Genomic DNA, 12647 nt, shown 5'->3' on the forward strand with positions numbered 1-12647 from the left:
AGCACTGCTGACAGCAAGGCAGGATTTAAGCAAAGCCATCTTTATGTTTACAAATAGGTGGCCCAGGAGCTGGAGAGCTTTCCAAAAAGTTATCTAGCAGAGCTGGGTTAAACCAGGAATAGACCAGAATTTCAAGCCAGACCACTTGACCACCTCAATAGCCTTTAGAAGGTCTGTCTTGCATTTATTGGTTTGGGCCAGACAGCTCAAAACACTGAGGTTAGTAAGATTAACCACAGGCAAGCCTGCAGGAATTCGGAGAGGCTGACTTTGTGACAGGATTTCCTGCCGCTCCTTCCTCGGTGTCAGACACCCTGCCCCACTGACTGGGCTCTAACCTCTCCGCAACAGCCTAGAGACTACGCAGGAGTGGAATTTGGCCCAATGAGAACAGAAAAGTCCCATGACCACAGGGCTTCCTACACATAAAGAGCTTAACAATATCCCCCAGTCCATACCACGAGTTCCTTCTGAGTCTCAAGTTCTTAAAAGTTTTCCTAACTAGAACTGCCTTTTCCCGCGGGACCCATTAAACCTCAGAGCGGATTTCTCCAGATGATGACTGAACAACAAACAAAACACAAAGCCAGGCATTTGGGAATGCAACACATGACACCCTCGGAGGGCCAGCCGACCCCTATGCAAGCCTGCCCAGGGGCCTATCACTGGAGGAGAAGGCAGAACAGAGCAAAATAGGAGTGAAGAAGCCCTGCCTCTTCTATGTGGTCAGTCCCTTGGGACAAGACTGCCTCAAATGCTATAATTTGGTTAAGTGACCCCAATCCTTTAGGGATGCTGAAAAACAGCCCTGTTAGCCACATAAGAATTCAGAACCCAGTTTCTTTGTCTTCGTTTGAAATAATAACCTGGATGGAAATGAATCTCTCTCTGCCCTCCCCCATATGTCCTCTGGCGCACTGGATCTTCCTCAGAGCACTTTCCAGTTTGTCTTACATCAGGGTGATTTGTGTTTATGCTTGTCTGTCTTCTCTAGATTGTAAACCAGGACAGACATGATATATTTTGCACCTCCGCTTGGTGGGAACCAAGTATATGTTTGTTAAATGAGACAGGCGTTGCTTAAAGATAAAATTTTCAAAGCGGCATCAATGAACATGGAGTTGAGAAGCTCCTTAGCAGCCACGCAGAGTGGTAGGTTCGCTGGGAGAGTAATGGGGGCCACTCAAGATAAAAGTATGGGGGTGGGGGGTGGTGAGGGGTCCAAGATGAGCTGGCAAACGCATGGCCATGGGAAGCATTTCAGAACCTCTGCTAACAACACCTTCTACCAGATCCCAGTATCTGGTGCACACTCCTGAAATGAACACCCAGAAGAGCGCCAGTTAAGAAGCAATGACTACTGCTTACAGCATGCTGCCAAAAGGCCTACCCGCAGCATCTGGACATTCCTAGCATCTGCCAGCCAAGCCTTGATCTGTTCAGACCCCCTGATAATCTTCTGAGAAATAGTGAAATCATAGCTTGTGGAGCTGGTATGACTTCAAGTCATCAATAATGTAACAGAGTTCCCATAAACACTAAGGAATGCATGTAGTCTGAGAGCTGCAGGCAAGATACCCACTGAGCGTCCAGAGGATGAAATACATCACTCTCAATCTGTTTCCTTGCCCAAAATTCATTTTTAATATGTGCCATTCAAATATGTCACCAGATAAAAACATATATTTAATATTAATGTGATAAATGTAACTGGCTAGTTATGAACAACTATCTTTGTTTATCTAGAAACATATTTAAGATCATCAGGCTAAACAAACATATCCTTCGCATCAGAAAAACATGAGCCACCACTCCTCCCTCCACACACACACACACATCACAAATAAAGATGAAATCAAATTATGTCAGTCCCGTTGTACATATTTAGGTCTGGTGGAACATAATTAGAAAAGCCAGAGATGTTTCACAGTATAATTCCTCAAACCAAAATGCAAACTGTGACATATAACATTTTCCCCACCAAAGAATAAAAAAAGACCCAGTCTGACCTTATAGGGCATATGTCCTTCTTTTTCTGTCTCTCAAAGTTCCCAGACATCCAGTGAATATCTGTCCTTTATTTGGACAGCAAAATATGCCTTCATCGCTGATAATTCCTTGTTTGTATCTATTAGTGTTAGAAGGATCTCAGTCCAGTGCCGGTGGTTCTCCAGAAAAACTCAGGCAGCCAAAGGCAATAGGAAAAGACTTCCTATATACACACACATATATTTAACTTTAGTTACCTCCTAATAACTTCACTCCCTTCCTTTCTGGATTTGAATCATTTCGCCACTCCATGGAAAAGCTCGAGGACAGAGGCGTGAGACCCTGGAGCAGACACAAGGTCCAAGTCATCAGAGCAGGCTTCCGCTTGGTTTAAAAGAATCACAACTGTGAGGAGAGTCAAGAGAACCAGCCAACAGGATGTGTGTGGCTGGAGTTCCTGGCATGAAATCTTGGCTTTCATGTTTATTTTTGGATGTATTTTTCTTAGCCCTTTGATGCAAATTTCTGGCCTGGGAAGTAACCCTACAGTACAAGCTCCAAAGTTGCCAAAAGTAAGCACAGACTTCTGACTTGGGAGAGAGCACGTCCCTTGGCTTTCAGATGAAGGTGTGGGTCCCTGTGCATTCATAAGCAGGCAAGGGGCTGCCTGTCTGAGGATGGTCATGCAGTCCTGCCTCACTGCCCAGGGCCACCAAACATTTACCTGAGATACCAGCCTACCGTGGAAGCCTCCCATTAAAGTAAAAGTGAAACATTTGAAATTGTGTGCATGCTAAATAAAGTAATAAAACCACCTAAAGTACTTGGGAGATTTTTATGTTCTGATATTATGTTTTAAGTATTTGGCTTTAATTTTTCTGACAGCCCGAGACAGACAGGAACATCAAGTCTATTCATGCAGGAGCAGATGTCTCTGAGAAGTATATTATTCTAATAAGTTTTTTAAAGCACATCAGCAAAGACTAAGCTGCTGTTATTTCAATACTTCCTATTCTCATAGTGACTTGAAAGATTATTAATAGAAAAGGACTTTTTCTCCCTGCATAGTCCAAGCAGAGTCAGTGAATGGAAATAACTAAAAAGCTTTTCAATCCCACAACTGCCAACATATCTAGTAGAATACAGAATAAAACGCTCTGAAAATCAGGGAACAGAGATAGATGTAAAAATACTTCTGCAACAATATTCATTCTCTTAGAAATATTCCTGTTTACAAATTGCACTCTTCTGCCAAGACAGAAACATGCACTTATTTCCTCATTTTACCATTCGGTTTTATATCCCATAAAGCATAAAATAGATTTTTGGTCACTTAACAATATTTACTGAGGCCACAGACACATTTGGGGAATAAACTCTCCTGTATCAATCATTACGTCTGAGCAATGGTTCTCTGCGACATGGGATCCCCGGGTTAGAATAAAGTCACAATGTATGCCAAGAAGTTTCTGGGTAACAATTACAGCTAAGAAATCACTTTTATTATGGCATGGGTCAGACTATAAATTTAAAATGTTGCTTTTATTTTTAGACTCTGTAGTTTTATTGCTGTCTTTAAATTTCAAATGATTTATTCATAAATACGTATTATTATTTTGAACATGCTCAAACATGGCTCACAATGAAGGAAAGCTTTTGGCCAGATGATGTTCATGCCATTGAAATACAGCTAAGCACGTGGTAGACCACTAGTTCAAGGACCTCTCAGTAGTATCTTTTATGAATTTGACTGAGAGTGCCTCTTGAATCTATTTCTCTGAATACACTGGACTCACCTCATCATTCAATTTCATGTATTTGGAATATTCTATGTACAGATGTCAAAACATGCTGCAAAGCTGAAAGCATCTTCATACAGACACAATGTTAGATAGAAAGTCAACAAGAAAAGCAAAAAAACCTCTTGTAGTCATTTGTAACCACTGGAAACATTATCCTATATGTGCTGTGAAGAAATTCATGGATTTGGACAGTAAATCAGTTCTTTATTTAGTCCAAGAGCCACCAGCAGTCATAAATCCCCACATTCTTGGATCAAATATTAATAACTGGCTTAAAACTCCCAAGCCTACCCTTCACTACTCTGTCATTTAACTTCCTCACTGAGGGTACAAAATGCCACTAGTGCCAAAGAGTTGATATTACAATTGTCTGAAGAAATAAACATGGTGGGGACGCCTGGGTGGCTCAGTTGGTTAAGCGTCTGCCTTCGGCTCAGGTCATTGATCCCAGGGTCTTGGGATCGAATCCCACATTGGGCTCCCTGCTCAGCGGGGAGTCTGCTTCTCCCTCTCCTGCCCCTCCCCCCTGCTCATGCTCTCTTTCTTTCTCTGTCAAATAAATAAAAACTTTTTTAAAAGAAAGAATTTTAAAAAAAAGAACTAAACAGCGTACTCCAAGACTTTTCAATTAATTTTCTTCTGAATGAAATTCAGAAACAAAACTATCTCCTGTCTTCTCTCCTCTTCCTTCTCTCTCCATCCCCCATATGCTACTGAAAAATGAGATGGTTTATACCCTGATTCATATATTTTATTAAGTTCTAATACCACAGAGGTGTAAGAAGGGGGATGCATTATTGACCAACTTTGAATAAATTTACTGTAATTCACTTACATTAAGAAAACGACATCGTTTTAAGATGGAACAACCCAATGCTCTCAACTCTGACCATAAATTAGCAACTGAAACATGGAAGGAAAGGAGGAAAGAAAGCAGCTTTCATTAGAAAAGACACAGGATGTAAAGAAAAGCATCAAGCTGCTACCTCAGTTACACCTTGGGGAATACTTTCTTTGATGTATTTGTAGAGGCTATTGAATAATGCTTCCGGTTACATTTATGGGAATAACTTTTTTAAATACACTAGGTGCTACCAATTTAACTTACAACATAATAGACAATATAAAGCAAGAGGTATCTGGGATAAAATTGAATAGGATTTCAAAATCTCACATGTAGTTCTCTGAGTATGTTCTCTTCCTGCAGAGAGCCGACGAAACTTGCCTTTGGTCAGGAAAGGAAGCAGGATTCCCTAGCTTTGTGTTGCCATTCAAGTACCAAGTGGAAAATTTAAAATAGACTATTTGCTCAGCCTATTAAAGAGCTACTTTTAGACTGTGCTACCTGGTAGTGGCTACAGACCATAATTTTTAGAGCTAGAAGAAGTAACTCAGAATCCTGGCCCTTGTGTTTTATCTTTTTGCCCCTTTAAGTGACAACAGGGCATAGATAAGGAGACAAAGCTAAACAAGAGGGTGCTTGATACACAGTGGACCTGCCTTCACATTCTTGAAAAGTGAGTGGTCAAATGAGGTGAACATGCACATTTAGACCCTTGATTCAGGTTATCTAATTTTTACTATTCCTAACCTATAGCCCAACACTGAGCTCCTTACCTTGCCTACAAGAGAGGCACTATCCTGCTTACCTTTCTGCTGCCTTCTTCCCACTATCTCACAGTTCAGTGAGGCTCCTACCTGAACCCTTCCCAACATAACCCTATCCTTTGAATGTTTGGCGGGAAGATCTAACCTAGATTTCAGCTGACAGTGCAAGCTTGAATTTTAATTTTGCTAATGAGTATTATTTACTGGTGTAATAAATGGCTGAGTTATAAACTCTAATATCTGACATTATCAAGGAATAGGTGTTCTAGATATCAGATATTTTGCTAGCAGATCAATGCTATATATGTCATCAATGAACCCCTCATTCAAATAGAAATAAAATCTATTTAATGATAAATGGTATGTTATACTCTGAAACAATATTATGACTTGGCAGTTTATTTTCTGTATTCTCCAAGCAGAACAAAAGCCCTTGCTGGAGAGCAGGAGCTCGGCCAATCTTGTTTGCTGCTACATCCACACCTGACATACAGGAGATACTCAATGAATATTCGTTGAAAAATGAATGGTAGAATAAACTTAAGTCAATCTTTTTTATTTAGAAGGTAATTTAGAATTTTATGATTTCTTAGGATTATCATTAGTGTATGTGCACAATTGTGACCATTAATAAAGTTCTGACTCACACAGATTGCTAGATAATGGAGTCTCTTGCGTTTTCATTTTAGCCAGTTAAAATGTTGACTGAGCATGTAGTTTGCACTCTGTACTTAGTTACATGAACAGGCAAATAAAATGAAGTATCTGACTAATCTCTTACTCACTGTGAGGTTCCAGTCCCCCACCTATAAAATAAGTCAGACAAAAACTCTGTTCATTCTTTTCAGCTCACTTAAGTCACTGGCAGGGGAGGTCAGAAACCTGCTCTAAGGTTACAGATGAAGGGCTGGACCCACCGAGCTGTAGAACCACATGGCAAGGCTTAGGATACCAAAGACCACTCTTGATATCAATACCCCCATTTAGTAATTTTCCTTTAAGGGAAATATCTGTGGAAAACAGCCCTAAAATGTACTCAAATGCACCCAAACTACAGGATCACACTAACCAAACTAATGCATCACCCCTAGTAAAGCATCCAAACGTGATGAGCCTCCTGAGGTACTCAGTATCACCTTTGACGTTTTCTTGCCCAAAAATGTTTGATTTGATCTCATTGAGCTTTTAGCTCTTTCATTTATAGGAAACACTGGGGGTGGGGGTACAAAAAGATACCATGAGAAAACAATCAAACAAATCTTGAATTCGGGAGATACTGACCTGGGCTTTTTAACAAGTCAATGTCATGGAGAGAAAGAGAGAGACAGAGAGAGGGAAGAGGGAAGGGAGGGAGACAGTGAGGGGAGGAGAGAGAAGGAGAAAGAGAGAGAGACACTGACTGAGCTATAACAACCAAATGTAACACATGGTTCTTTATTTGAACCTGGTTTGAAATAAAACAAATATAAAAGCTATTGATTGAATAAATAAATATTTATTTATGGGTATTTATGGGGAAATTTGAACTGTGGCCTGGGCATTAGATATTAGGATATTACCTTCAATGCCCTGCAATAGATGACTGGATTAAGAAGTTGTGGTCCATATATACAATGGAATATTACTCAGCAATCAGAAAGAATGAGTTCTCAACATTTGCTACAACATGGACGGCACTGGAGGAGATAATGCTTAGTGAAATAAGTCAAACAGAGAAAGACAACTATCATATGATTTCTCTCATCTATGGAACATAAGAACTAGAATGATCAATAGGGGAAGAAAGGGATAAAGAAAGGGGGGTAATCAGAAGGGGGAATGAAACATGAGAGACTATGGACTATGAGAAACAAACTGAGGGATACAGAGGGGAGGGGGGTGGGGGAATGGGATAGACCGGTGATGGGTAGTAAGGAGGGCACGTATTGCATGGTGCACTGGGTGTTATACACAACTAATGAATCATCGAGCCTTACATCGAAAACCGGGGATGTACTGTATGGTGACTAACATAATATAATAAAAAATCATTATTAAAAAAAAAAAAGGATATTACCTTCAGTTTTATAAGTGAAATAATGGTATTATGGGTATGTAGCAGGATATTCTAACTTTTTGGAGATTATGCTGAATATTTACGATGAAATGTCATAATGTCTGTCATTTACATTAAAGTGGTTCAGCAAGAAAAAAAACAAAAACAAAACCAAAGATGAGACGAATTTGTCTATATGTTAGCAACTGCCAGACTAAGTGGGAATGTTTGGGTGCTCATTGTATTCTCCTTTTGGATTTTCTGTATGTTTGAAATTTTTCTAATAATAAATTTTTTAAAAATGTTCACAGGTAGCAACTTCTCAGGAACTTCCTTCATAGTACTGAGGGCTCCTAATTAAAATAAAATTTTAAATATTTCCACAAACCATCCTCAATGAGCAACTTGAAAAAGTCATAACAGACAAAAGCAGTTATAATGACATACATCACAGGTGGAAATCATTTTTGTTCTTAAACCAGTTTTCCAAATTTTCTTTTTTGGAAAAGATTTTTTCAGTTTACCTTTTAAACATGAAAGATCCCCCCGAAAAAAAAAATGACTTATTTGCCTCAAGCTTGGTCCCTTTTAATTGACAGAAAACCTCTCTGCACACACCTCATGCAAACCTACTTTGGCTTTGCCTTCCTAAAACTAGCTTTTGTCTCTGAACTTTACAGAGCAGTTGGAGCTCTTTAATATTTTCTAAGAGGAACATTTCAAACAAGCAACCCCGCAATTTATTCACTACTGCCAAGAATAAAAGTAACAGGTTTCACCACCAAGGCCTTCCAAGGCTTTGCAGGACTTTTAAGGCAAAGCATCACTCATTCACCTGCAGGTTTGCTCCCTTAATGCATCTGTCATTTGTTTGGCTCTGGAGGAAACTATTTGATTACACAAAATTCTTTTTAGATCAAGTTTAAAATCTTAGCCACACCGGGACAAGTTGCAAAGCCTGCCAGCTCGATGGGTTAACACTTGGACATACTGAGCCAAGGACAAAGATAAGGAACAACCACAGGTTGAAATCAGAAGCTTGCAGAACTGAAAAGGAATGAGCGTAAAAGATGCAAGGCTTAGCTGGGCCTTTCTAAGTGCTCCACTTGCCATTACTGCATATAAGATGATTTATTCCCCCTACTTCTTGTAAATGAGTGCAGTACCCTAAGGGGCGCTGGTAAGCAGCGGTAAATGCAAAAGCCACCAGCATCCGTTGCCTCCATCCACTGCTGTGCCACCTATGCATTTTGAAGTTGGCAAGTAACCAGACATCTTTATGTCCCTCGTTTCTCATATCTTATTACAGGGCCCATCATTTTTAAAAGCATTTAAATGAAGCAGATGTTAACCCCATTCATTCCACTTTACCAGGGAATATGTCAACGATGATTTTTAAAATGCAAAAGAAAATGTCAAAGTATTTTGTTCCCTGGTTAAGAATACATCTGTGGAATAGGAGGGAGGAAATACATAAAACACTCTATGGTCATTCAAGAAATAATTATAAGGTATGTCAAACTACAGAAAATTGAGCAAGCACTAAATTAAAAAAAGGGGGGGATGTCTTGTGTCAAAATGGCTTTTTCACTCACTCATTTCAAAAACAAATTTTGAAAATTAAATTCCATCTAGCGGCTCAGAACAGAACACATTAAGGCTTGACTGTAATGCCATTATCCGTGTGGCGGCTCCCTTTCTTTTCTGCAACTACATTAATTGACAAAGAGCCTTGGGGCTCACCTCCCATAGAGCCTTGAAGTCCTTCTGCTCGATGCGGAGCAGTTCACTGCTCTCCCTGGTAACGATGGTCGCATGGCGGGGTGTGTTGTCCAGAATGGACTCTCCAAAGGCTGTCCCAATTCCCAGAGTACAGATGGTCACTGCATCCTGAGAATCCCAAAAACTGGTCATTAGAAAATTAAGCAGTTAACCGATATGGGTGAGTTGTCTTTTCTTTGAATTTAAGTATAATTTATACAAAATAAAGCACTCGATTCAATAGCACAGTTCAACAAGTTTTGACAAATACATACTCCTGTCTAATCATCAACAAAATCAAGATAGACAACATTCCTATCACCCCGAAATTCCCCTCGTGCCATTTTCCAGTCAAGACCTCCCTTCAGAGATAATCAGTGTTCTGATTTCTACCACCATAAAGGAGTTTGGCTGGCTTTATTTTAAGATTTTATTTATTTATCTGAGAGAGAAAGATCATGAGCAGGGGGGAGGGGTAGAGGGAGAAGCAGACTCCCACCGAGCAGGTAGCCTGATGTGGGACTTGATTCCAGGACCCTGAGATCATGACCTGAGCCGAAGGCAGTTGTTTAACCGACTGAGCCACCCAGGAGCCCAGAGTTTGGCTGGTTTTTAAAACTTTATGTAAAAGGAGTCGGACAAGTGGCACCTGGGGGGCTCAGTCAATTAAGCATTTGCCTTCGGCTCAGGTCATGATCCCAGGGTCCTGGGATGGAGCCCCGTGTTGGACTCCCTGCTCAGCGGGGAGTCTGCTTCTCCCTCTCCCTCTGCCTCTCCCCACTCTCGTGCTCTCTCTCTTTCTCTCTCAAATAAATAAATAAAATCTTAAAAAAAAAAAAAGGAGTCAGACAATATGCCTTCTTTGGTGTCTGGCTTCTTTCCTCAACATAATGTCTGTAAGATTCATCCACATTGTCGCATGGATCAGTAATTTTTGTCCTTTTACTGACAAGAAATTTTCCATTGCATAGATATGCCACAATTTGCTTATCCGTTATCCTACTGGCGAACATTTGGGTTGATCCTAGTTTAGGGATATTCTGAATAAAGCTGCTAGCAGTAACCTTGTTCAAGTCTTTTTGTGGATAGGGTTATCTTTTTATATGGCTACTATCTGTTTTAAGAAAAAAGGAGGGAATCTTTTGAAAATGAACAGAGATTTTTAGTGAGAGGATGCAGTTATGATTTTTCAATAGGTTACTGGAATAGGGGTGCTGCCCTGTCAGCCCGTCTTGAAATGAGGAAACTGAGGGTCTGGTGGTTGATTAACACGGCCCTAGTTCAACACACAGTATGGGATGCAGTCAGATTCTAACCACGGTCATCTGACTGTAGGTTCCAAGCTTTTTGTATCGTGCTGCCTCCTGCAGCCACAACAGAGTAAAAACAGCTTCAGATGAGGTGCAGTGTGACTAGTTTATAAATTGCCGTGAATCAATGATTTAAAAGTTTCTCAAGGTATACTAAAAAAATAATTTCCAATCTGCATGTGACATTGGTGATATTTGTATTTAATCCTAACTAGTTTCAAATACTGCAAATAGCCCCTCAAAGTCACCTAGACATTAATTTTGCAGGGCATTTTCAACTAACGGAAATATACGAGGGTAATCCTCCGAGTGAGAAAGCACAGTTTTCCTTTCATGCGTCTAATAGACGATAATAGGCAAATGTTATTAAGATCAAGTTAGTGACTCTGTAATCACATTACTAAGACAAATGTCCATAAGAATCCAGTTCCTTGAACCATAGCAAATTGCTTCTGCCTAGATATTACTATATAAAATTGTGTTCAGGAAAATAAAATCAATAACATCTCAGAAAAGAAAGAAAGATTGGGGGAAATGCAAGAATAGCCTGTTAATAAATTTTCCAGAGAGGCAGTTGCAAACAAATTCAGTCAAAAAAATATCCCCAGAACCGGAATATCAATATTCAGTGAATTAGGTACCTCGGAGTAATTGTCAAATTCTAGTCAAAGCACAAAAGGGATTATGATAAATCACAGACTTCCATAAATTCTCTAGACTATCAGATTCCCTTGAGAATCCCTCTTGCCTACTTTCTCATCTGGACACTTCAGACAGGATTGTTTTGCCTAATTCGTACTTTCCAGTGTAAAATTCTATTTTAAAACTCGACAGGGATGCACCATTAATATTAGTCCTGCCACCGTCCACATAGCTTAAATACCTAAGGTTATCCGCAAAGTATAATGCAAAGGAACTAAGAAGATCTGTTATTCGCGAGCTAGTTGTAGTTTTTTATGGATTGAACTGTCTTCTCCTCTCGGACCTCTTATTCCTGACTATGTGGTTTGTCACCAAAAGGTATACAAAGAAAGACGTAGGCTGTGAAAGTCACATGAGCCCGGCTTCTTGCTAGTGAACCGCTCTTGTGATGGGCAAAAGATTGAAAGTATTCTTGGCTCTCCCCTGGAGAATTTAACATTCCCTGTGCCTTCCATCGCTAACATTAGTCCCGTTAACACTGTCAGTGCAGGTCACAGATCAGGACTTCTCCACGGGGACACTCCCAGCGTTGCCCCTTTGACTGAGAACCTGGCTCATTTCCAGCGTCCCTCGTTCTCCCACCAGAACAGAATGTGGGATCCGCCCTTTCCATCCCTCCTTCATACATGATCCTCTTCAGTTTAAGGACAGGGAGTCACAAACACAAGATAGGATCTTTAAATTAGGACTGGAAAATCTCGCCTGAAAGGAGTATTGCTTCTAAGTTCAAATTTAACTTTCAGCAGACTCAGTATCTTTAGGACAAATGCACTTAAAAATCTGAATGGATTTGGGAAGTATGGATTGGGCACTGGGAAGAAGAATGTCCTAAGAAGAACATTTTCACTCGAAAGATCAATCACTAACTACCTTTCGAGTCCATGAGTGTTATTTTTTGAATCCCAGACAGAGCATTGCAATGTGCTAAGGAGAGAATTATCAAAAAGAGAAATCTGCATGCCAGTGTTCTCTCACTTAGCAGAACCAAGATATGTTGGGCAGTATGTATGCTGAAAGGCAGGATGAATGTGAGTCCGTGTGATGGAAGCGCTCTTACTTAGGTCCACACTAACATCCGGCCAGCTTCCTACAATCAGAATTCCAAGCCAGAACCCCTGCACTTAATAGGCTCAACGCACGCCTTTGCCTGGGGCTGAAAGTGTCCATTTCTGAATGTAATATTACTGTTTCTTTAAAGTTTACACAAACTCTAGAGATCTGCTCATGTCTCCATACTTATTTAATAGAAACTACTCAGACTGTTATTTTCTGCTTGTTCACAGATGAAGGTACAGAAAGGCCACCTGCAAGAAAATATTTACAGTGACACAGAGGCTGAAGAAACTGGTCAGCACCTGCTCAGGGAATATAAAATATTAACCACAGCAAAGAAATGTTCTACTTTGTGATAAAATGGCAATTTATTTTTAAGGATTTTCA

At 40.1% G+C, this 12647-nt stretch overlaps 1 protein-coding gene across 1 annotated transcript in view; it reads right to left on the minus strand.

Moving 5' to 3' along the window:
• The window catches only part of RAPGEF4 (Rap guanine nucleotide exchange factor 4), a 275140-nt gene that overhangs the window by 203943 nt on the left and 58550 nt on the right, over nucleotides 1-12647 (minus strand). Inside the window, exon 4 of the mRNA XM_040643867.1 lies at nucleotides 9178-9324. Within this exon, the coding sequence (XP_040499801.1) occupies nucleotides 9178-9324 (147 nt within the window). The remainder of the gene's footprint in view (nucleotides 1-9177; nucleotides 9325-12647) is intronic.

The sequence above is a fragment of the Ursus maritimus genome, unplaced genomic scaffold (genome assembly GCF_017311325.1).
Source record: "Ursus maritimus isolate PB19 unplaced genomic scaffold, ASM1731132v1 scaffold_1, whole genome shotgun sequence".
Taxonomy (NCBI): Eukaryota; Metazoa; Chordata; class Mammalia; order Carnivora; family Ursidae; genus Ursus; species Ursus maritimus.